The 25,113-nt window shown below is 44.6% G+C and overlaps 1 protein-coding gene across 1 annotated transcript in view; it reads left to right on the top strand.

The window, feature by feature from the left end:
* MYOZ2 (myozenin 2) overlaps nucleotides 1-24,888 on the top strand; it is a 234,409-nt gene extending 209,521 nt beyond the window's left edge. Inside the window, exon 6 of the mRNA XM_085634316.1 lies at nucleotides 24,290-24,888. Within this exon, the coding sequence (XP_085490442.1) occupies nucleotides 24,290-24,521 (232 nt within the window). The 3' untranslated portion in view covers nucleotides 24,522-24,888. The remainder of the gene's footprint in view (nucleotides 1-24,289) is intronic.
* The last annotated feature ends 225 nt before the right edge of the window (nucleotides 24,889-25,113 follow it).

The raw sequence follows: 25,113 nt of genomic DNA, 5'->3' as shown, positions 1-25,113 counted from the left end.
GAATTCTTTTTGCTCCAGATGGACTCCGTAGAACTGTGACGTAAGTGTCAGAGCGGAATGCACTGAAGGCTGGTTTAGAATGTTGACTTCGCAGTTACACGCAGACGAACAAAGACGTGTAATACTAAGCTCCATGTGTGTGGCATAGTCCTTTGTGGGTACCTAGGCTGTGGAGCACCCAACACCTTCCTCATCCTCTGGACTCCCATCCCAAGACTGATTTGGCTTTCTGTTTATGCCTTTGTTGCCTGGGCGCCTATTGTTCTTTCGGCCTCCCTCCATGGTGGTGCTGTTGGCCCAGCAAGGCCATCCCTTGCCCCCTTCCCCTTTTCTTCTATCCTTTTTTCTCCCTTTCCATTGTTGTTGCCACTCCTCCCCCTCCCTTCCTCTCATGATCTTTCTCCTGCCCCCGTAACAAACCTGACTGTCCAGTGTGTATAGCGTCAACATTGAAGCACCCCTCCATCCCGCCCCACCCTTCTACACCCCCCGGCAGTCAGAAGGGAGCCGAATTCTCTTTGGGGCTGTCCCGAATACACATTGGCTCTTACTCCAAATCCTCATCCCTGCTCCTGGGGTCCTTTGAAGATACAGGACACACTTTTGCTTTTCTAGGCCTACGTTGTTTCTTTCTTCTATTTTTTTAATATCAAGTACTGCTATGTCATGTATAACAAATGTTACCAGCACTCACATTAGTGTGGATTGCATATGATGGTTTGTATAGGCTGGGACCCAGCTTCTAATGTTTTACGGTCTGCTATTCCTTAATTGTAACCCCGTTGGACTATGCTGTATTCTAATGCTCTCATGTGAGTGCAACATGACTAGAGGACATGTTCCATAGGCATTGGTTAACTACGCCTATAGCCCCTCCCGCACTGCCCAATGCAGCCCTGTGTACCTTACCACCCTACATGGAAACAACAGGGAAGACTGCTCCCTCTGCCCCCCACCCTCCTGGCCCTCTCAAATATACCCACTCATATGCACTGCTCCCACATGGTATTTTTTTATTTATATGGAACCTCCGTTTTGCCTCCGTTCCCCACAGCACATTCTTTCTTCTGCCACTTCTTCCATCTTGCTCTACCAGCGATTATCTATTTGCCCACTAGAGGCAATAGACCTCCGACAAAAGACAAGCAACTCGTGTGCTACACAGCTGTGTGCATATCCCCTGCTCTGCCGCTGGCCTATTTCCCACATAGTCTTACTTTCTAACCTTCCTTGCCTAAATCCTCCCACTTTCCTGCCCTCCCCATTCCGTACCACCCTTCTCTTCTCTTCTCCTCTTGCCCTTTCTCCTTTGCTGCGAGCACCTGCGGGCTGGTCCCACTTTGCTGCAACTGAGTACGTCCTTTTTTGCCCCTCTCGAGTAGTGCAGCCCTGCATATTTCTTGACCGCCCATTCCTCTTACCCTGCCCTGTCCATAGTCATACATGCTTGCCCGTTCACCCCTACTACTACGTAAGGGTAAAAGAGTGGTGATCGCTCAATCTGTGATGTATCCCTGTGCTACCTTAGCTCTCCTCTGCAGTCTTCACTGTGCTGGCTGCCACTTTCCTTAAGATTGTCCCTTGACTGTTAATGGCTTGACACACTATGTGAAGAGGAAAATAATCCTCTCCTACCTGGCCTCTAAGCAGACTGATACAGCACTCTTGCAAGAGATGAGGACTTCTCGTAGATATCACCGGTACATGGGACTCAATCCCAGCTGGACTACTATCATTTGCTCGCCTTTGATGGTAAACTGTGACATTTACATGGGATCCCTTTTGGCCCATTCGCCAATCAGCTAGGCCATCGACTGGGATCTGACGAGATTGGTTACAAAACCTTCGCGTCTTAACATCTCGTAATGTAAAATGCCCAAGTAAAAGTGACTCATCTTGAGGAAATCCGGCAATTGGTCTCCTCCATGCAAAACCTATGGGTAGGAGCTAAGGCCACTATTCCTCATATCAATCAATCAATCAATCAATCAATCAATCAATCAATCAATCATGGCATTTGTAAAGTGCACTACACACCCGTGAGGGTCTCATGGTGCTGGGGGGAGGGGGGGTGCTGCTACTACTCTAATAGCCAGGTCTTGAGTAGCCTCCTGAAGGTTAGTAGGTCCTGGGTCTGCCGTAGGAGGATGGGGAGAGTGTTCCAGGTCTTGGCGGCGAGGTGGGAGAACGATCTGCCGCCGGAGTTCGTTCATCGGATGCGGGGGACGATGGCGAGGGCGAAGTCGGCGGAGCAGAGCTGGTGGTTCGGGGTGTAGAAGGTGAGTTGACTGTTGAGGTATGCTGGTCCGGTGTCGTGGAGTGCCTTGTGTGCGTGGGTGAGGAGCTTGAAGGTGATCCTCTTGTTGACGGGGAGCCAGTGCAGGTCTCTCAGGTGGGTTGTGATGTGGCTGTGTCGAGGGATATCGAGGATCAGGCGGCCGGAGGCGTTCTGTATGCGTTGCAGTCGTTTCAGCAGCTTGGCCGGGGCTCCCGCGTAGAGGGTGTTTCCGTAGTCTAGCCTGCTGCTGAAAGGGCCTGGGTGATCGTTCTTCTTGTGTTGGTGGGAATCCACCAGTAGATCTTGCGGAGGGTGTTGAAGCAAGAAGAGGAGACGGCGTTGACTTGCTTGGTCATGGAAAGTGTTGAGTCGAGGAGGAACCCTAGGTTACGAGCGTGGTCGGTGGGTGTCGGTGCAGCTCCCAGGTTGGGCAGCCACCAGGAGTCGTCCCAGGCTGAGGGCGTAGATACGAGGATGAGGACCTCCGTCTTGTCCGAGTCCAGCTTCAGATGGCTGTTCTTCATCCATTCGGGGACAGCTTTCATCCCTTCGTGGAGGTTGGTTTTGGCGGTGAGGGAGTGTTTGGCGAGGGAGAGGATCAGCTGTGTGTCGTCGGCGTAGAAGATGATGTGAGGTCGTGCAGTCTGGCGACGTGGGCGAGTGGGGCCATGTAGATGTTGAACAATGTCGAGCTGAGGGATGATCCTTGGCGTACGCCGCAGATGATCTCAGAGGCTTCAGAGCGGAAGGGGGAGGCGGACGCTCTGGGTTCTGCAGGTGAGGAAGGAGGTGGTCCATTCCAGAACCTTGTCTCGGGTCCCTGCGTTGTGGAGGCGTGTGACTAGGGTGCGGTGGCAGACAGTGTCGAAGGAGGATGAGGGCCGCCGTTTCGCCGTTGTCCAGCAGGGCCCTGATGTCATCGGTGGCAGCGATGAGGACAGTTTCGGTGCTGTGGTTGCTGCGGAACCCGGACTGGGATGGGTCCAGGATGTTTTTCTCGTCAAGGTATCGATTCAGCTGTTTGTTGACGGTTTTCTCAATGACCTTCGCCAGGAACGGGAGCAGTGAGATGGGCCGGAAGTTCTTGAGGTCCCTCGGATCCACCTTGGGTTTCTTGAGCAAGGGGTTGATCTCGGCATGCTTCCACCTCTCCGGGAAGGTCGCGGTCTCGAAGGAGATGTTGATGGCCTTTTGAAGATGGGGTGCGATGGTGGTGCTGGCTTTGTTGAAGATGTGGTGAGGGCACGGGTCTGACGGGGAGCCGGAGTGGATGGTGTTCATGATTTTGATGGTGCCCTCGTCATTGGTCCAGGTGAGCAAGGGGTCGCTGTGGGTGGTGGGCGTGGGGTCTGAGGTGTTGTTGGCTTTTTGGGTGGTGAGGTTGTCGAAGCTGTTGTGGATGTCTGCGATCTTCCGATGGAAGAAGATGGCAAGGGCGTCACACAGGGCTTGTGATGGTGGGATGTCGTTGGTGTTGGAGCTGGGGTTGGAGAGTTCCTTCACGATGTTGAAGAGCTCCTTGCTGTTGTGTGTGTTGTTGTTGAGGCGGTCCTTGAAGGAGGTCCTTTTAGCATATCAGATGAGTTATGGTGTTGGTGAATGGCATTCTTGTGGGCTGCGTGGTTCTCTGGTGTCTGTTCGCGTTGCCATTTTTTCTCTAGTTTTCGGCAGGTTTGCTTGGAGGTCTGGAGGTCTGCGGTGAACCAGCTGCCATTCTTGGTTTGTCTGTTGGAGGGTTTCTTGATCGGGGCGAGAGTGTTGGCGCAGTCATCAATCCAGCGTATGAGGTTGCTGGCGTCGGGGTCGGTGGGGTCGGCGGGTGGGCTTCAGGCGAAGGCGGCGTTTACCTGGTCTTCGGTGATTTTGCTCGAGCTGCGGTGGGGGATCTGTTGGGTATGGTGGTGCGTGGTGGGTTTCCGGAAGGTGAAGTGGATGCAGCGGTGGTCGGTCCAGTGGACTTCGGTGGTGTGGCTGAAGGAGACGTGGGAGCTTGCGGAGAAGATGGGGTCAAGCGTGTGGCCGGCAGAGTGGGTGGCCGTTGTGACGAGCTGTCTGAGTCCGAGGTTGTCGATCACGGTGGTGGAGTTGGTGGCATTGTTGCTCTCGAGGTGGAAGTTCAGGTCTCCTAGGAGGATGTAGTCCTTGGAGGCGAGGATGTGCGAGCTGACGAAGTCGGCGATGGAGTCGCTGAACTGAGGCCAGGGTCCGTGGGGGTCTGTAGATCAGAGTTCCTCTGAGGGTGGTGTTGGGATCAGTGTGGATCTGGAAGTGCAGGTGTTTGGCGCTGCTGACGGTTTCGTTGGAGTTGGTCGAGACCTTGAAGGTGTTCTTGTGGATGATGGCGATTCCACCTCCTACTCCGTTGGTGCGGTCTCTGCGGTCAGGAAGGCGACGTCTGGGCTGGTTGAGTCGAGTAGGTCCCAGAGTTCAATGGCATGTTTGCGGGCGGAGCGGGTGTCAATAAGGATGCATCTGAGGTGGTTGCGATCTTTCCCATTGGGTGGGTTGGCGGGACAGATGCTGGTGAAGCTACAGTTCCGGCAGCAGAAGGGTCCGTGGGTGCGCTTCGGGGTGGCCAGGAAGCAGGTGTGTGATCATCTGGTGTTGAGTGCGGGGATGGTGCTGGCATCGTAGCGGTGTCGGGCGTTGTGGCGTCCGCGGGGCCAGGGGTTCTGGCGCTGGGCGTGGATGGGCGCAGACGGGCTTGCCTTAGGTGCACCTTGGGCGCGCCAGCGGCACGGCCACGCAGCGGCCGCCATATAAGGGGAGGTGAGAGGGAGGAGCAGCTGGGAGGCGGGAGCGGGTGGCGAATGGGTGAGCAGTGGGGAGGGGCCGCAGGGGACGCAGTGGTGGGAAAACGAGCGGGAGGAGGGTACAGAAGGCAAAATAGGGAACCAGTAAACGGAATAAAATGAGGCAAAACAGGCTATAAGGAAAGGCAAAAACAGACTAGGGAAAACAGTTAACACAATGCAAGCAGTAGCGGCGAACTTACAGCAGCGGGAGGCACGGACACACAGGTGGTGCTGTGCAGCGTGGGGAGCGACTTACCTGAGAACAGGGTCAAGGGTCAAATCATGCACAATGCAGCGATCACCAATAAATGCCAGAGGAAACAACAGACCCGACTAGAGGCGGATATCCGTTAAAACTCGCTAGTCTACACGCGACACCCCAAGGACATGCTTGACAGTTTGAAACTGCAAAAGGGAAATCAATAACTTATACACATCCAAGGCGGAATACATGCTCTATAGACTGCACATGCAGCACTATGAAAAAGGGAGAAAAAGCAGGCTGATTTTTAGCTGCTCACCTTAAACAGCGGGAGGTGGCCAAGGCAAACTCTGCTATATGTAGTGCGTGGGGATGTCTGCTCCGAACGCCCCAGGAAATCGCCTCAGAATTTGCAGCATACTACTCAACCCTGTACAGTTTGGAAGCTAGTGGAGACATGGAGAGGGTAGATAATTTTTTTTTATTCCGTCCAACTGCCATGTCTTAATTCTGATGGGCTCTACTAGAAGGGGAAATCACCAAAGAAGAGACTGCTCAGGCAATTTCTAGCCTCCCTACAACAGGGCCCATGGCGAGGTTGGCTTTCCTGGGGAATTTCACAGATGGATGAAGGTTGAAATACTGCCTTCCCTGTATGATGCATACAGAGAGGAGGAACAGGAGGGTAGCCTTTCGGCTATGTCCAGCAAGGTGCTAATTGCTGTCCTCCCTAAGTCTGGAAAGGAGCCCCTACTCTGCAGGAGCTACCGCCTGATATCTCTTTTGAAAGTAGATATCAAAAGTTTGGCCGGAATACTTGCCTCCCATCTCATACGTGTTATTCCTACTTTTGTCCATCAGAACCAAGTAGGCTTCTTAGCAGGACACACATCCCAGAATCATCTGTGTACTCTAGAACACCTTCTCTGGTACACCAGAGACTTGCCGGAAGAGGCCCTTGCCATTTTCCTTGACGGCAAAAAGGCATTTGACCGAATGAGTAGCCCTACCTCTTCATTAAGCTCAAGAGGTTCAGACTGGGCGATGATTTTATCTCAAAGGTTTGATGGCTTTATGGGAACCCCAAGGCCTAGGACAATTGCATAGGGTTTTGATCCAAAACCTTCCCTATCTGGTGGGACACCCATCATGGATGCCCTTTATCCCCCCAACTGTGTCTGCTCACAATGGAGCCCTTATCTGCAGCCATACATCAACACGCCTCTATATCTGGCGTGCCCACTCCATCTGACCCTTCCAAGATTTTATTGTACGTGGAAGACATCCTATTGATGTATACAAATCTTAGCCTCTCTCCCTGCCCTTCTGTACCTTATTGCAGACTTTGCGTCTATATCGAACCACAAGATCAACTGAACGAAAAGCGAAGCATTACCCATGTCCCTCATTATGATTGCAGCGGCTGTTGCTGAATATCCCTTTCAGTGGAAAGCGGACCGACTCTGATATTTGGGCATCAACCTCGATAGAGGCATGGAGAGAATGGTGACAGACAACAAAGACCCACTGATGGCTAGGTCCCGGCGGGAATATGCGAAATGGACGCACCTTCGCCTGTCGCTATGGGGCCAGATACAGAAGGTGAAAATGGTGGTAGTTCCTATGTAATGAGTATGCTGCCTAGTCCGGTCAGTCTGTCCCTCTTGCGATCAATTGATTATGATCTTAAAACCTTTGTACGAGCCACCTCAACGCCCTGGTTGAAAGCCTCCAAGCTGATGACCCACAGGCTTCAGGGGGGCCTCTGCCTCCCTTGTGTGGAGAATTATTACACGGTTATACATCTGTCGCAACTGACTGAACTGCAAGCTACCACAGTGGACAAACCACTGTGGGAGACCATCGAACATCTCCTCACCTCAGCCACCCCAGGGTTACAACTACTGAATGGCCACAAAACCGCTTCCTCCCTGACACAAAACGTGATAATTCACTTTACGGTGAGGTCGTTGCTTCAGGCTCACAAACTTGCTGGTTCACACCTGGTTTCACAATCATGCACCAATTTGTATCAATACAGCACTAAGGGTTGGCGGGAATACTATATACTGGGGTCCTTGGTGCCGAGCGAAATACTGACTTTTGAGCAATTAATCTCGCAGGGGAGCATTCACTCTTTTGAATCACTCCAGGACGAATTCTAACTACCCGCCCGCCAATGGTGGAAATATGCTCAACTACAACATTGCCTTCGGAGCAAACTGGGACCCACTCCATGGGTCATGTGCGATTTCCCCATAGAGAGTTACTTGACGCATTTTCTTCATTCTGAGGTATGATGTCTGGATTATATAATTTGTTAGTTTCCCACCTATATGCGAAACCGCACCTTGCTCGATTGCGGGAATCCTGGTAGAGGACACTGCAGGTTGAATACACTGAATCTGAATGGGCTGCCCTGATTGCAGACCTGGGAAAGAGAGTCCAGGAACCCATAATGAAGCTGTGTCTTTTTAAAACCTTACAAGATTGGTACTGGACCCCACAAACACTCTGCTCTTCAGGCCTCCTCCACCTTTCTAACTGTTGGATATGCGTTCAAGAGGGCTGTACTATAGTTCACATCCTGTGCAACTGCTCCCATATCCATACATTTTGGAGGAAGGTGCAATCCACCATCACTGAGGCCCTGAAGTTGCCATTGCCCTTCCCAGGGCAACTGACCATCTTAAGTGATATGGATGACTCGCCCTACTCTTACCACTCATGAGATGTGTTTCCTGGCCGCGGCATTCACAGTGGCAAAGATCTGTATCCTCCAACACTGGCGATCTCCCCTACTTGCCACCCATGATGAATGGCTCATAGAAATGTTTAAGACGGTCTTATATGAGAGACTCCTCTGTAGAGTGCAGGATAAATCAGAAATTTACCCACCGGTCTGGGCACCCTTTTTTGGCACTGAATCCGACTCCTGTAGGACACAAGTACTGTTGCTGCCACCTACTTCTCGGGGACAATTAACGGCGCTTGTGGATTTCCTTTTCTTTCCATCCTCTAACCCCCTATCATGTTAGGTCATTTTGGACTATCTGCGACCCAGGTGGGTCACAGTAAATGGTCCTTCTGCTCAGCCCTCTTTGACACACTACCCAATCACCCTCCCTAGATTATTTGGGCTCCAAGTAGCAATGGAGACTGGCTAATGGCAGTGTGAACGACCCATTGAAGGGTCGTTGGATATGTGCCCTTCACTCCCCCCCACCTTTTTTCACTTTACCTTTCTCCTTTGGCTTATTTTCTTCCATTCTTTCTTCACATTCATTATTGCTTGTTCCTACCCTGTTTCGGTTACTATACTCCCCTACCTTATACAGATGCGTGTTTTGGTTTTCCTTATCGACTGAGGCTGGTTTAACCACGACAAGGGGTTTAATTCTGTCGAATATTTCCTCACCCATACCCCCACCATGGGACTTCAATGTTCTTGTTGATTATTTGTATTTTCTAGAACTTTGTATTTTCTGGAACTTTAAAATAAAGATATATGTATAAAAAAACATAAACTCATGTTATACCGTCTAGGTTACCTGCAAAACCCATGCTGAAGCCTTGAGGTCGCCCACGGAGAGGGACAATATTCTGTTACAGATAAAAACAAAGCAGATGTTTCTCTAATCCATTTACTCTGCATGTGTCCGGCTCTCTTCATGTAAAGACGAAACCTGTTAAGGCAACTGTTTAATATAGGTGTTGTGTGCATGGAGCGTGATCGTCACGAGTGCGATCTCTGTTGCAGCTCGTGACTATCTCGCTCCATGCCAAGTTTCCCTTACGTGGCATCTTTTAAATGTATAGACTCTCGGGGGAGTTATCTGTTGGGAATTGTTTGGGCATTCTGACTTAGACTCCGACTTGATAACATGCAATAAACTACTCCTCAGACTCAACTCTCCAAATTGTGGATTTATTACTTCCTACACTGGGGACGAGCGGGCACGGATCCTTGCTCTAATTATATTCTACTCGTTAAAGAATATTACTGAAAAGGGACATCTACTTCAACGAAGGACCGTTGCGGAGACAATCGTGAAGTCGTGGATTACGCTTGGTTGGATCATTACACTTCAAAGAATCATCTGTGGGTTTTTTTGTTTTTTTTCTTAATTCAGAGCTTTTTCACCATCGAGGAGGTCTTTTGTATATGTTTGAATGTACATACCCCTCGCACCTCGGATCAGCTCTGGAATCCGAAGCCGTCACGCTCTTCTTCGCTGCGTATCTAGGCAACGTCACACCATTCAACACGTTGTTACGTGTAAAGTCATCACGCATTAACGCACTTTGCGTGCAACGTACAGGGGGTCATTTTGTTTATCTCCATCGCCTAGCAACCAGATCGGAGGAGCTCCTTCGTTACGACAGCGCTTGTACATCGGTGGCAAGCACACCAATTGTCTCAAGTGTTTGTTTATGCATACGGCGGCACTTGCACATTGGTGACAAGCACACCATTTGGTTCAAGGTACTGTTATACGCCACTTTACTGAAGGATTTTCCACAATTCTAAATCGTGTATACTTCGGTGAACACACCATTTAAGGATCATTGAATATTAACTCAAGACTACTTTTAGGATATATACACTGTGTGTTATCAGCAATTCTTATTTAATTTAATTGTCTTAACCTGTTAATACATTTAGTCATTTTTATTTTTTTATTTTATCAGTCATGTCAGGCATATTGCCCCCTCCTTCCTTTCTCATTTCTCTAGGTGAACCTCCCATGGCATGGGATGTTTGGGAACCAGCCTTCCTAGCATATGTAGAAGTGTTAGAGGGTGATGATTGTGAACCGGAGAGGAAACTTTCTCTTCTAAAACACTGTTTAGGGGGAATAGGATTAAAAGAATTCTCAACATTACCTGCGTTACCCAATCCTGGCAACATTGATGTTTATCAGTATGCTTCCACACAACTTAATATACATTTTGCAAAAAAGAAAAACGTAGTAATGAAAAGATTTATATTTTATTCACGTAAACAACAGGCAAATGAGTCAATTGAAGATTTCGTTTCTGCCCTTAGGTCCCTAGCTGTTTCCTGTGATTTTGAACATATATGTTACGAGCAAGTGCTTAGAGATCAAATCTTAATGAGGACTAACAACAAAAAAGTCCAAGAAAGGTTATGGACTACTTCTGATTTATCTCTTAATGCGGCTTTTGATATTGCCAAATCTATTGAACACTCAGAAAAATGTGTTAAGGAAATAAGGGGAAACGATAAGGGAGATGTATTTAATGTTAGTAAGGACAATAGAGATTCTGACAAACCCAAAATAAATAGTTACTCGCAAAAATCTGATAATAGACCTAAAGCTTCTAACTTTGAAAGAAACAATTCCCAGTTGCTCTGCTATAGATGTGGGAGTAATAGACATCTAGCCAATTCTAAAAGGTGTACTGCCATCGAAAAAATGTGCACTAAGTGTAATAGGAAAGGGCATTTTTCGAAGTTTTGCAAATCTATCTCTAAGAAAGTCAATTATATCCAATGCTTAGAAGATGGTGATGACTCATATGATTCTTTCGAGAATGAACTAAACACTGTAATTAATGTTTGTGGAAACGGAAGTGCTACCATATTTCCATCCTGTTCCATATTTGTAGACTCATGTGCATGGTACACCATTATATCATCTGACATTTTTCATAACAATTGGCCAAATAGGACTCTTCTCACACCTGATGTGTCACCTAGTGGTTACACAGGACATAACATTGATTTATTGGGATTTTTCTGGGGGCACCTAGTTTTTGAGAGCTGCCGTGCATATTGTAAGATATATGTGGCTAAATCAGGACAATCCCTATTAGGATGGCCTCATCAAGAGAAATTAGGAATTAGACTGGACCCCAATGCCGATCCTCCTGTTTACTCTATTTTTTTTTAAAAGACTGTCACCAACTGAATTCAAGCTGCATCAAGGAACTAAATGAACAATTCCCAAATGTATTCAGTGGAAAACTTGGGAATTATCAAGGATTTGAGCACACTATAAAACTAAACGAAGACGCAGTACCTGTTCGTCATAAAGTAAGAAATGTACCTTTGTCTTACAGAAGCAAGTTAAAGGATATGCTTAAGGACTTATGTGACAAGAGCATCATTGAACCCATTGAATCATCTCCATGGGTTTCTCCGATCGTCATTTCAATTAAATCTTCAGGCGAATTGCGACTGTGTGTGGACTTGTGCAGTTTAAACAATGCTATTTGGGTGGACGCTCACCCTCTTCCAAATTTGCATGAATTAGTATCAATCTTGGCTCGTGCTCAAGTATTTTCATGTATTGATCTAGCTAGCGCATACCACCAAGTTGTGCTAGCTGAAGAATCAAAAACTTTAACAGCTTTCATTACTTCGGAAGGTCTTTTCAGGTTTTGCCGTATGCCTTTTGGCCTTGCCAGTGCAGCTTCTGTCTTCCAAAGATTAATGAAAAACACCTTGGAAAGTTTGACAGCTGCTATTGCCTTTCAAGATGACATTCTAGTATATGGCAAAGGTAATGAAGAACATGATCGCATTCTGCATAAAGTTATAGCAGCTTTGTCTGAGAAAGATCTTACTCTGCGCTTGGATAAATGTAAGATAAAGGCAATGGAAGTGGAATATCTTGGACATACCATCAGTGGGAGCGGGAAAGGTATTCAACCCAAACGTAAACATGTGGAAAGCATTATTAATGCTTCTGTTCCAGTTTCAAAAGAGCAATTAGTAGCTTTCCTTGGTCTAACCGAATTTTATGCAAAATTCATTCCAAATTATTCTTCTAAAATGTAACCTTTCAGATGTCTTCTTAAAAAAAATGCAAAGTTTTGTTGTTCCAATTACATGTCTCGTGCTTTCCAAAATTAAAAAACATTAATTGTTAATGCTCCAGGTCTTAAACCATTTGTCTCTGGGAAAAGTTGCATTGTTATGGTTGATGCCAGTAACACAGGTCTAGGGGGTGTCCTATTACAGAGAGATAATGGTAAAGAATGGATTGTTGCATATGCATCCAGAGTGTTAAAAGACTCGGAAAAAAACTACTCTGTCACAGAGAGAGAGTTACTAGCATGTGTATGGGGGGGCTGAGCATTTTAGATCCTTTTTGTGGGGGACAAAGTTTACCATCAAGACCGATCACAAACCTCTTGTTTTCCTTATGGTTCCAGGAGGAGGACGCTCTATGTCAGCACGTCTGGCTAGGTTAGCTTCAAGGTTGCAATCATTCCTGTTCAAGATAGAGTATGTACAAGCGAAAGCTAACATGCATGTTGATTGCATGTCTAGATTGTCTATTTCTAGTGAACCAGATGTTAGTGAGGAAGAATGAGAGGTAGCTTTCACCCCGTATGATGTAAATTTACTATACGGTGAACAAACTAACCTGAGTGAAGACGTTTGGGCTTTAGAAATGGAGAAAGACACAGAATTAAAAAAAATCAGGAGTTACATAGTCAATGGATGGCCAGAACAAAGGAAAGTGTCTGGAGTTATTGTAAGATTCAAGATGAATTGGCTATCGAAAATGGTCTTGTAATCAGAGGTGAAAAAGTCATACCCCCCTTTGCTTTAAGAAACAAAATTGTAGGTATTGCACATGAGGGACATTTAGGTATATCCACCACTAGGAGACGCATCAGAGAAACCTTTTGGTGGCCTGGGATCGATATGTCTGTGGAGTATTTTGTGTGCTCTTGTGGTGAATGTTCTAAGAGTGACAAATCAGCTGTTGTGATGCGACCTCAACCTCATCCCGTGGATTTTCCTGCTGGTCCATGGTTATAATTACGATTAGACATTATCGGTCCTTTTCATGTTCTACCTAAACAGGAAAGTTTTGGTATTGTTTTGATAGACTACTATTCAAAGTGGCCAGAGGTCAAGATGGTTAGGAATGTTACTTCACAAAGTGTTATAGAATTTCTTGATGATGTCTTTTGTAGGGAAGGTATTCCCAAATAAATAGTTACAGATAATGGACCTCACTTCGTTATCAAAGAAATGGAGTTGTTTTTTGAGAAGTGTGGTATTGTTCATAGGAGGATAGCTATTTACCACCCTGAGGCCAATGACCAAGTTGAGCGTTTTAACTGTGTTGTAAAGGAGGCCATTCAGTTGCCAGTTAAAGTTGGTTTAAATTGGTGGAACGCTTTGTAATCTATGCTATTAGCATATAGGACTTCTCCCAATTCTGTTACCTTAGTTAGTCCTTTAGAACTTCTAAGAGGACGTAGACCAAGCACCAAATTAGTTCCTTGGTGGATAAAGAAAAAAATGGGTGAAAACCAAAATTTCTCCAATGTGGATTATGAATTGATTAGAAACAGAGTTGATGTGTACAAGAAGAAAATGAAAGAAGTAATGAAAAAAAAATTAGGCAGTCTGAGTGAACAAAAAATTGTTATTGGTGATTTAGTACGTATAAACAAAAAAGAGGGAGTTGGTAAAAGTTCTTCCTGTTGGTCGGCTCCTAGGAGAGTTGTTGAAACTTTTAGAAATGCTGTCAGAATTTAGGGTGGGAGTGTTTGGAATCTTAACAGGATATCTTTGTTCAAGGGTACAATGATTACACATGATGATTCCAGTAGCAATGTGTTTCTTGATCTTGAATCCAGCGATGATCTAAGAGATCGCAATTCTTCTCTCACTAATTCTGGAATTATTCCAACCAGAGTCACACGTGACCATCGTCTTCCTGCTAGGTTTAGGGATTTTGTCATGAAGTAATGCTTAAATGTTAATTGTACATTTTAAGCATGTTCTGGTTTTTTTTTTTTTTTTTTTAGTTTTCTCTCAAGGGGGGGAGGTGTGTTGTGTGCAAGGAGCGTGATCGTCACGAGTGCGTTCTCTGTTGCAGCTCGTGACTATCTCGCTCCATGCCAAGTTTCCCTTACGTGGCATCTTTTAAATGTATAGAATCTCGGGGGAGTTATCTGTTGGGAATTGTTTGGGCATTCTGACTTAGACTCCGACTTGATAACACGCAATAAACTACTCCTCAGAATCAACTCTCCAAATTGTAGATTTATCACTTCCTACAATAGGGCTTATAAGAACATGTCGGCTAGCTATCATTCGTATGATAGACCAGAATGACTCTATTTTAAACACACATTTGATGAAGTTCCTGATGCTGGCTGAAAAGAAACTAAACATATGAACTTTTGAGCATGAAATTGTGCCTGTGAATGTGAGTTATTTTGGCTGTGATATTTTAAGTTTTCTATAGTCTATAAAATGGAAGGATTTTATCAGTTTTAAACTAATTCCTCAAGCATTGTTGTACATTAATTTTAAAGTTTTGTATGTAATCATGTAAATGTTTTAAGTAATTAAATATGAATAAAGGAATTTAGAGTTAAAGTGTGCTTTCCTGGCTCTTGCTAACTAGGCCTCAATTTAGGCCGAGATGCCTTCTTGTTCACAATGGATGTCTCCTCTGTCATGCACACTATTTATCATTTCTGCTGCACACTGTCTGTCATGCACACTATTTATCATTTCTGCTGCACACTGTCAAGCAGAGTCATGTCTGTTATTTCAATTGACTTGTTTCTTACTGTTCTCAATTAAAACGTTCTGGCATGGTCACAATAATGGTTCTTTTCCCAAGGCCCTTCCGCTTGCTTACTGTACCCTATCATTCATAAATGTTGTTCATGTAACTACTTTTCCTGTCATCGCTGGATGACATTAGAATATAGTGGGCAGTTCCTTTGTCCTCCCTTCTCCGTACGCATATCCCTTTTAGAGAACAGGCTCGTGATCATCGGCTGTTTCCTTTCCAATCTTCCAGCAAGTAAATTGCCTGGCGCGAGGGACTTAGCATTCTTCCCAATGTTTAATTTACTTTTCTTACCCGTGACTTGGCCGGACTTCTTTACATCAAGATCCGCTTTTGGGTCGAATTCACATTGCACTGTAGAGGTGTTCACCGGGATTGTTGAGCGCGTCTTGCTTCTTGCTCCTCGCGCTGCCATCGCCTTCTCACGAAGCACTTCCGCGAATCCGGCGTCTGTGTTGCTAAGCAACTCCGGCCGGCACCTAACGGGATTACCCCAGCCTGAGACAGCTGTCAGCAACAACCGGGAAAGCACTTCCCAGCGCGAACAACAGTTTCTCCTCTCAGTTTGTACACCGTCGCGTCTTGCAATCCTCCCTCGCTGTCCTTCACGCCAGCACAACCAGTTTTCGGGGGCCAGGGCGCATTCTTGGCAGCGCTCAACATCAGCGCTCGAGGGACGGAGTGATGTGGAGGTGAGCTCCCGAGGTCTTTCACTCAGCCGCCATCTTGGCTCCCCAGGGCCAGCTTCAACAAACAAACAAAGGATTGTGCCAATATTGAGGAAACTGGTGAAACTCAGACACAGATTCAAGAGAGCCTGATGGATATAAATAATATCCGAACCTCATGGGGGTCAAGTAGTGAGATTACGGTACTAAATATGGTTGATTCGCCCACAATTATCCAGCAAGTGAGTGAGGGTAGCAAGGAAATGAACTTATTGCAGCCTAACCCTCCAATTAATGAGGAAAAGGAGAAAGATGCCAGTTTGAACCAGGAAGCAAGGCAGATGCCACACATGTTGACACATGGTTTACAAGTAAGCCTCTCAGAAAATACAGAGTTGGGCTATCTATCCCACGATCCTATGAAAAACATTTTTTTTACTGAATGAAGAGTCCGGAGACTCAGATATCATTGAAGCTCAAAGTGGCAGTAGTGATGACGGGTGTGTAGGCACCCCAACAAGTCAATGTAGCCAACAGGGGGGTAGAAAGGCGCCCAGGAAATTAAAGAGGCATTCGTAAGGGAAAAGGAGTATCCGCAAACAGGAAGGAACGGAGGAAGAGGGTGAGCTCGGGTGGGACTATTCAGACACACAACCACATTCCCTGGTAGGCTTGCTTGGAGCCGTGAGCTTAGACAAGAGATCTCAAGGGGGCATGGTGGTTCATAGGGACCCTGAGCAGATACCTGAACCTACATTAGCTACAATCCTGCAATCATTAAGTGCATTTCAAAACGAGGTTAAAATGGAAAATCGGCACGCTCGTGTTGCTGCAAAAAAACTACAGGGTTCACTGCGCAAAATTGGGAAGACCTGCACTGAAATCGTAGAAAGGATGAGTATGGTGGATAATCGGACGGAAGTGCTGGAAACCACAGTTGATGCTTTAAAAACGCAAGTGACCTCACAGGAGAGTGCGGTGAAAGACATCATGTGGAAACTGGAGGAGGCAGAAAACCGCCAACGCCGGAATAACCTAAGAATCCTAGGGATCCCGGAGAACAGCGAAGGAAGTGATATTCGCGCATTTACTATCAATTTGTTCAAGAAGGCGTTTCCAGAATTAGCGCAATGGGATTGGGACAAAGAGATTCAACGTGTGCACAGATTCCCGATGACAATGTCTAAACGTCCGAAAAATAATCAATCATATCCTAGAGTCATTTTGATTTATTTTGGAAACTTTTTGCTCCGACAGGCGGTGTACGACCTGGCCAGACCTAATAACAAACGGAACTGGGAAAGTTTTTCATTTTTCGCTAAATCAGATTTTGCACACGCCACAGTGGAGAGACGCTGGCAGCTTCGACAGCTGATTACACCGTTTCAAAAAGCAGGCGCCGTAGCTTTTCTCCAGAACCCTGCCAAATTGAAAGTAATCTCGCAAGGTCGCACCTTGTTCTTTACATCAGAGATTCAAGCCGAGCAAACATTGAAGGAAATCATTGCAGGGAAATCTGGACACTCTGAGAGCAACCAATAGCTTCCTTCTCTCTATCCCCCTTTCTTTCTTGGTCCATTTGGATATTGTTTTTTCCTTGTATGAAGTAATTGTGTTACTCTTTTGTTGTTGCTGGGTGGAGGGAAAAGTCGGGCGAGTATCTAAGAAGAGGATGTACATACAGGAGGGGGAGGGGTAGGGGCGGTGTGGAGAGTGGGTGAGGTTGGTCAGACACTATCACACAGGCTCAGGATTGAGCCTGGTGGCTTAGATAATGGTGGGGGTGGGACGTGGGGAGGAGGGAGGACATGGTGTATGTGATGGGTGCAGGGTGGGGGGGTCAATGCGAAAATAGAAATACTAGAGCAGGGCAAGTATGGCTTAAAATGAGTGCTACTACTACAGTTAAGTATGGATGGGGTGAACAAACATTATTATGGCTAGGTTGAATATTTTGACTGTTAATATCTGTGGCCTTAATGACATTAAGAAAAGACAGAAAGTAGCTGTGGGACTACAGATGACCGGGGCTAATATTATATGTTTACAAGAGACACATATTGAGGGATCTCAACAATATCTGTTGAAAACATTACGGTATCGGCTGATTACTGCTTCAAAACAGGGGGTGCGAGCTAGGGGGGGTGGCAATTTTGGCAAAAGGGGGAGATCTCCAATTTACACGTACACTAGCTGACAAATTTGGACGGTGGGCGATTACAGAAAGCCACTATGACAATGGGGAAAGTAAATTGACTCTCTGTACTATCTATGGCAGTATTAGCGATGACGCAGATGTGCTGTCCCGCGTGGCTAAAGAATTGGCGCACTGGCCTCTCCCGCTGATTGTGTGTGGGGATCGCAATTTACATTTACCTGGCAACTGGCTTTCGGATCCAGGTTTTAAGTATCAAGGGCGGAAACCGAAAGTCTTCCAGTCACTGAAAGATATGTGTGTGCTACATGGGCTGATCGATGGTTGGCACCTAGAGCACTCTGGGGATCCGGGATTTACGTATTATTCATATCCGCGGCTAGATTACATGCTTATGTCTAGCTTATTGAGTTCTGCCAGTATAATAGAAAAAATGCCAAGAGTTTTATCGGACCATAATCCTCTAGTACTAAATCTGGTATGTGGGACAAATAAATCCGACGAGGACGTGGACGTTCGAAAGAGCATTACTGGGTAATGTAAAATGTTGTCAAAATATGAGCAGATGGATTCCAGGATTTTTGGAGGATAATCTTGGTAGTGTACCAATAGATGTGGTTTGGGATGCCCTAAAGGCCGGTATTAGAGGGGAGACACTGCAATTCTCTTATAGCTCTAACAAAGAGGCCAAACTGAAGATGGCGACGCTGCAACACAATTTAAGTAGGGCCGAGGGAGAGTTGATTAGGGCCGTACAGGAGGGGAGAGTATCTGATAGCGAATCAAGTCGGGTGGCGATTGCTAAAAATCTTAAAATTTATGTTTTAACGGAAAAAGCGGTAGCCAAGGCAACAACTCATAAAGAGAAAATATATGAATGGAATGAACAGGTGGGCCACCAACTGGCGGTTCACACCCGAGAAGAGTACTCAACTAATTTAGTAAAAGAGATTAAGGATCCAGAGTCTGGCCTCAAGACCGAACCCTCTGAAATTAGAGCAGTATTTCAAAGATTTTATCAGAATCTGTATGAAACAGCAGAGAATCCAACAGGATAGACCTGAGGTATATTTACATCTAAATGCTCCGGTTATATTTGAGAAAGAGGATCAAGAAAGCCTAGACAATCTTCCATTTTGGGAAGAGATCCTACTCTCTATGAATAGTCTTGCTACAGGGAAAGCTGCTGGTATGGATGGAATGCCAACGGAGTTCTATGTTAAATTCTCATCCCAACTTAAGGAAATAATACAGGAACTGTTTATCCATATTTTTCAGGGAGGAAGACCACCAGCCTCATGGACATTTGCTAAAATTGTAGTCTTTTTAAAAATAAATAAAGATCCTTTAGAACCTGGGTTATCGGCTCATCATGCTGATAAACGGAGACTCCAAAATGTATTCCAAATTATTAGCGAGCCGATTGGCACCGATTATACATAAAATCGTATGCAGACGTCAGCACGGGTTTGTCCCAGGAAGATCTACAATTGATCACGTTCAAAGAGTAATTTCTCTCTTTGATTTTACTGAGGTGACAGGAGACCCTATGGCGCTTATATTACTTTCAATAGGGTCTCCTGGAAATACCTGTGGGCTACAATGTTACATAATGGGATTAGTGAGGGATTTATAAAAGCAATTCAAATGTTATATGTGGAACCAGTAGCTAGGGTGTCGATAAATTGAGTATTATCGGACAAAATAACTATTACCAGGGGGACGAGGCAGGGGTGTCAGTGTACTCCTCTCTTATTCGCTTTCTATATCGACCCGTTTATCTGTAGGTTAGATAATAATATACTAATACCACCAATATGGGCACGAGAATTTGAGACGAAAACACTGGCTTGCGCAGATGATATCGCTTTAGTTACCAGCAATCCTATTACTGCAATAGAAGCGATAGAAGAGGAGGCTTTGACCTTTGGAGCAGTCTCCGGTTATAAATTAAATCAAAGTAAAACACTGATTATTCTTAATGATAAAATTAAGATGAGGGATGTTAGAATCACAGATAAAACTATATATCTAGGGGTTAGCATAACTGCAAAGGTGGATAATATAGTTAGTAATAATGTGGAACCACTGATCCAACGAACAAAAAAAGAACTGGTCCGGCTAAATAACTTACATTTAACGATAGGTGGGAGATGTAATGTGATTAAAATGCTCTTTCTACCCAGATTTTTATATTTTTTTAGGTCCATTTGTTTGAAATTTCCTCCTCAACTGTTTAAATCTATAGAGTCCATGTTCTCCAGGTTTATTTGGGGATATAAGAGACCACGCAGGGCCTTTAGATTCATTACTCTTCCAAAGGATAGAGGGGGATTGGCAATGGGCAATTTTAAACTGTACTATTGTGCCACCGTATAAAGATATTGTGCAGCACTCATCTCTATAGGGCCTGATAGCGATAATATACCTACTCCGCAAGAACTTATATTGGGAAGGGGCTGTGAAGGTTGTCTCTGGCGACATATTAACGATAGCTACTTCAAGAAGGTTAAATTTAAGACCATCTCTGGCATATACAAAGTTTGGGGTAATGCTCGAAAACTACTGGGACTTGGACGATACTCACATTATACTCCTATATTTAAAAACGAGGACCTTCCAGAGATTTTCAGAGACAGTTGTATGGATCGGTGGATACAGGCAGGGATTGTTCAGCTGGGCTGTTTCTACGCGTCGAACGGGTTGAGGAGCTTTGAGGAATTAATTTACGAGTGTGATCTTAGCCACAGGGATTTCTTCAAATTTCTACAGGTGAGAGATTTCTTGACAAAGAAAGGGAGGGGTAGGGTAAAATTCCAAGCAATTCAAATTATAGAGAATATACGTAAAAGATCTGTTTTAACTATTGGTGAGATTTATGAATCTCTGAATTCTCTGTGTCCAGATGATATGGAGAAACAGATGGTTAACTGGCAGGCTAAACTAGCAGTATTGCCCCAAACCCCCCTACGATCTTATGAACTGTCACAGACCTGCTTTATGTCGATAAAACTACAAGCCCAATATTATAAAACTTTTTTTTCACTGTATTACCCCCTGAAGAAGATAGCAAAATGGGGGACCGGAAAGGGTACAACATGTCCACGATGCACGCTGTTGGAGGCCGATAGGGTGCATATATTTGCCTCTTGTAATGCATTGTCAAGTTTGATAGCAGAAATCTCCAACTTTTTATCAGAAATATTTAAAACAGGAATTGATATCACAACCGAGGAAATATTGTTGGGCACAGCGAATGTTATCCGGCCGAAATATATGCAAGGACTAAATTTTGGGGCTATGGCTGTTTATAGGTTGTTTATAGCCTCAGCCTGGCTAGACCCGAATCCACCAGCATTTCAGCAATGGAGAGCCCGTCTGTTAGCAACATGCAGCCTGGAGGTGGCCATATATAAAAGAAAAGGGCATAACAAACGTAAAAGTGGCTTGATGATTTGGGATCCACTGTTGCAATGGATACACAATCATACTTAGAATGGATAGATGCTAATAAGGGGAAAAGGAAAAAAAAAAAAGTTAGTCAAGTAAGAACTTTTGATTTTTTGATTTATCTGTATTATATTGTATATAAGATTACCTGCTCTGCACCTTTGAATCTAATGGGGTGTTTCGATTAATTATACAAGTTAAAATTTGTGTCTTTGTTCGGGTATGGGTTAAATTTGTAGGGGTGGGGGCTGGGGCGGGGGGTTGTGTATGTGTAAAAAAAAAAGTAACTCAATCAAAATATTTTTTTTAAAAAAAGAATATAGTGGGCAGAATCAATATTCTTGCAGTGGGAAAGTGGTTAGTGGCTAAGTCAATATGACATTTTAGAAAGCTTTGCTCAGATTTGCTGACAATGTAATTCTTTGGCTCACAACATGATTCTGCAACTAATGATTTTCTATGTAAGAAAATTGTATACAAAATCTTGATTTTGGGGGTTAGGTAGAATTTTCCTTAAGACTTTCTGATACTACTAGGGATGCTGTCCGTTTCAATATTATTTTTCTGCTCACTTGGGGCTTGGAATTTTTCCGATTTGCACATTATTCTGAATTGCCCTATTCTGAGAACCTTCATTCCTTTGCATATTTTGATCCCTTGATCTGCATTTTTCAGATTTTTGTAATACATTCTTAAAATTGCTATTCCACTCTAGAACTCAATTATTGAGTCTGTCCTTACTTAATTGACAGTACTTTTGATATATTGCGGGGTGCCTTACCTAGGGGACACATTGCCTCATGAAACTGAGGTTTAACACTGTCTCTGCTTCATCAATCCATGGGCAAGTTGTTGAGGTCATATTTTGGGGTGTACAAATGTAGGGGTTTCCAGCGTACACACTAATTATAATAAGGAAAAAGTTCCAAATTCAGATAGCAACACTCAGTTCCCATTATCTATTTACAGACAAAGGAACACTGATTTCTAGTTTTGATAATGTGAAGATACTCTTTCGAGGAAGCCGAGTCACAAGTCAATTCATCTTTGGTTTCACCAGATTTTTTCACATTCTTAAAATAATCTGTTTTTGATGGTTTTGAAAATCCAAGCCGCAGTTCCCCTATCAGTTGCCATCTCTGGTAAGTTAAAGACAATTCTATTTCTTGTGACTCCTTTTAAATGAAATAATCAATCCTACAAGCTTCCCGGAAACAAGAGACAGTCTTGTTTCAGGGATGGCATGCTTGCTCTTCAAGGATATTGCTCCCGCCATACTGACATGCAGTCTACAATTTAAGCCCATCACAGATAAACTCCACAGAGATCACATCAAATACACATGGGCTTACCCATTCGACCTCTCCGTTGACTATCAAAACAAGCCTTACCACTTTGTGGAGCTGAATCTGCAGCCCTACTGGGAATTCCGATCCCCGAGTGCCAAAGATCTGAGGGGGAAATGGGGGAACCATCTATGGGGTCAACGTGAGGCCCTTACAAAGGGCAATGGCAATCACATCGTCAAATGAAATGACAAGGGAAACGTTGGACCTAGAGCTGAGTTACAATTGCCAGAAATACACTCCACGGCTTGAAAACGTTGTTAAGAAAGACTGCCTCTGACTACTGCCCTTGTTTAGGTACCCCGGCTCCTCTTGTCTAGTACACTTCAGAGAGAAGCAGCTGCTGCAAGTGAACCTACGGGCCGAGCAGGCTCTTGCACGTGCCACTTTGAACTCTGACTAGTCTGGTGCTTCTTTGCATGGCTGATGTGATGCTGTACTGCCAGTCCACCTTGAGATGTATTTGCCTCTTGCAGAAATACCATAGCGGCTTCTGACCTAAATGCCTGAAACTACCATGCCAAGAGTGATTGTAAATCGTTGTTGGGAAACTAGTTTCCCTGATTTTGTTGTTTCACAGTTTTTTTTTGTATTGCATGAGTGTATAAAACAAAGTATGATGTGGGTGGATGGTGGAGGGGATTTGAGGTGGAATTGGGGACAGACGTTAGCCTTTCCACCAATGGGAAGAGGGGAAGAGATTATACATTTACCTACGACGAGTCTGTACTTTGCATTACAAAGGTACTACACTAACTCCATAGTGTTAACAACACTGTCATGGAATGTTAAAGTCCTTAAATCTCTAGCCAAGTGCCACAAATTATGGAAATATATACTTGACTGGAGACTATACAGTAGTGATACAGGAAACCAACCTTGAGCGTAGGGATGAACACAGACTAAGACATAAAGCGTACCCCCTGATCTATAAATCATAAGCCACCACTAAGCCCATTGGAGTAGCTCTCCTATTCCACTCTTCTTGAAAGTTTCAACCAGTGGGAAGTAAAACAGACAAAGAAGGGAGTATCATGATGATGATCAAGGGGAACATCAAGGAAAGGTTGTGTATGGTGGCCTTGATTTATGCACCTAATACGGGCCGAGCCAGTTTTGTCTACTCTTTATTGTCCCTACTGGGGGGATTTATGGAGCTTTGGATAGTTCTCACTCACACAGAACCCAAGCTGGGATCTTCTCCAAACCCCTGAAAAAAACAGTCCATTATATAGGCTTTATAGATGCCTGGAGAGCGTGCCCCACTATTTTAGTCCGTAAATTGCTGTAGTGAATTATGTATTCACCATTAACATTTGCTGTGACTATTAGGTCACAATTTTAGATTCTATCAACCCCAGCTCAGTCTTCCATCCTTCCACGGAAGATAAATTAAGTACTGTTAAGTAATGCTTTTTATTTACATTGTTTAGAGGAATCAAAGCTGATTTTTAGCACTTCAAGCAATTAAGATATTATTATTTCTTTTATAATTGGTGTTAATTCTGTCATTTAAATAATAGACATGCCTCTGTTTTAGATTTTTGATAAGGATTGGTAATGATGTTTAAGATAAGAAACTCTCTTACTGAACATTTGTGAATGCCACATGTTGTGTCTATATTTGTAATATGGCTTTATCTTATGACTGCCACTGTTGAATTAAACCCACTTGCAGCAAGCTGTTAAAAAACGTGCTGAAATTTTAGGGTATCCCACAACACTGTTTGCTCAAAATCAAAGAGTTAAGAATTATTCAACCAAAATGTTGTTATTTCTAACAACCCCTTTTTCTCTTCTTCGTCAATTTACAGAGCTGCTATGCCATTTGGAGGTTTTGAGAAAGCGTCACGGCTGGTAACATTCAAGCTCCCTAAGATCGATCTGTCTCCGTTGAATGACCCAACCTTAGCCCTGATGCTCAATCCTCTACGCTACAGGCGCTCCTTCAACAGGCTGGCGCAGGGATGGACAGGCGAGTACACCCCTATTGTGCTGTTCGCCCACCTTGCAGACCCTACGGCTCCAGAAACAGAAGACCTGTAAGTGGGGGTGTTCTCGTGCACGAAATGAAACATGGGCAGAAGAGTCAAGGCAGGTTGATGATGGTGTTATTATCAGCGACGGTTTAACTCTGGCTTTTGATGTCGTGTCTCTTTACGGGAGCAACTTTTATAGATCCAAAATAAAATCATTTACAATCTCCCATGAAGAAAATTGTGGTTCTTGTATGTTATTAGACCATGGTTTCCCAGAGCCTATTGATAGTCCTGTTATAGTGAGAAAACAAGAGTACTCATCAGGGTTGACTCAATAAAGATACCACTTATGTAGTAGTCTCTTCATTTTCCTTTTCCATGCAGGATTTACCTTGGGACAAGATTAATAATAATAAAAAATCCTTTTCAATGAATATTGAAGTGATGGGTCTTCATTTATATTCTTCTTTCATTTGTCACTTTTAAGCTATCCAGAGGTGTGCATAACCAGTCTGTATTTTCTGTTCTTTTTAATTGGGACCTACTTGAGAGTTATGTATTTCACTACTTTTGTTTGGTGGTGATATGTTTTACTCCATAACTAAGCTCTGTTTCCAGTCCCGGACATGCTTGTGCATATGTCAGTAGAGAATCTTGTT

This window comes from Triturus cristatus, chromosome 2_1 (genome assembly GCF_964204655.1).
Source record: "Triturus cristatus chromosome 2_1, aTriCri1.1, whole genome shotgun sequence".
Classification (NCBI taxonomy): domain Eukaryota; kingdom Metazoa; phylum Chordata; class Amphibia; order Caudata; family Salamandridae; genus Triturus; species Triturus cristatus.
The sequence above is the reverse complement of the archived record's forward strand: the minus strand, read 5'-3'. Positions and strand labels throughout refer to the sequence as shown.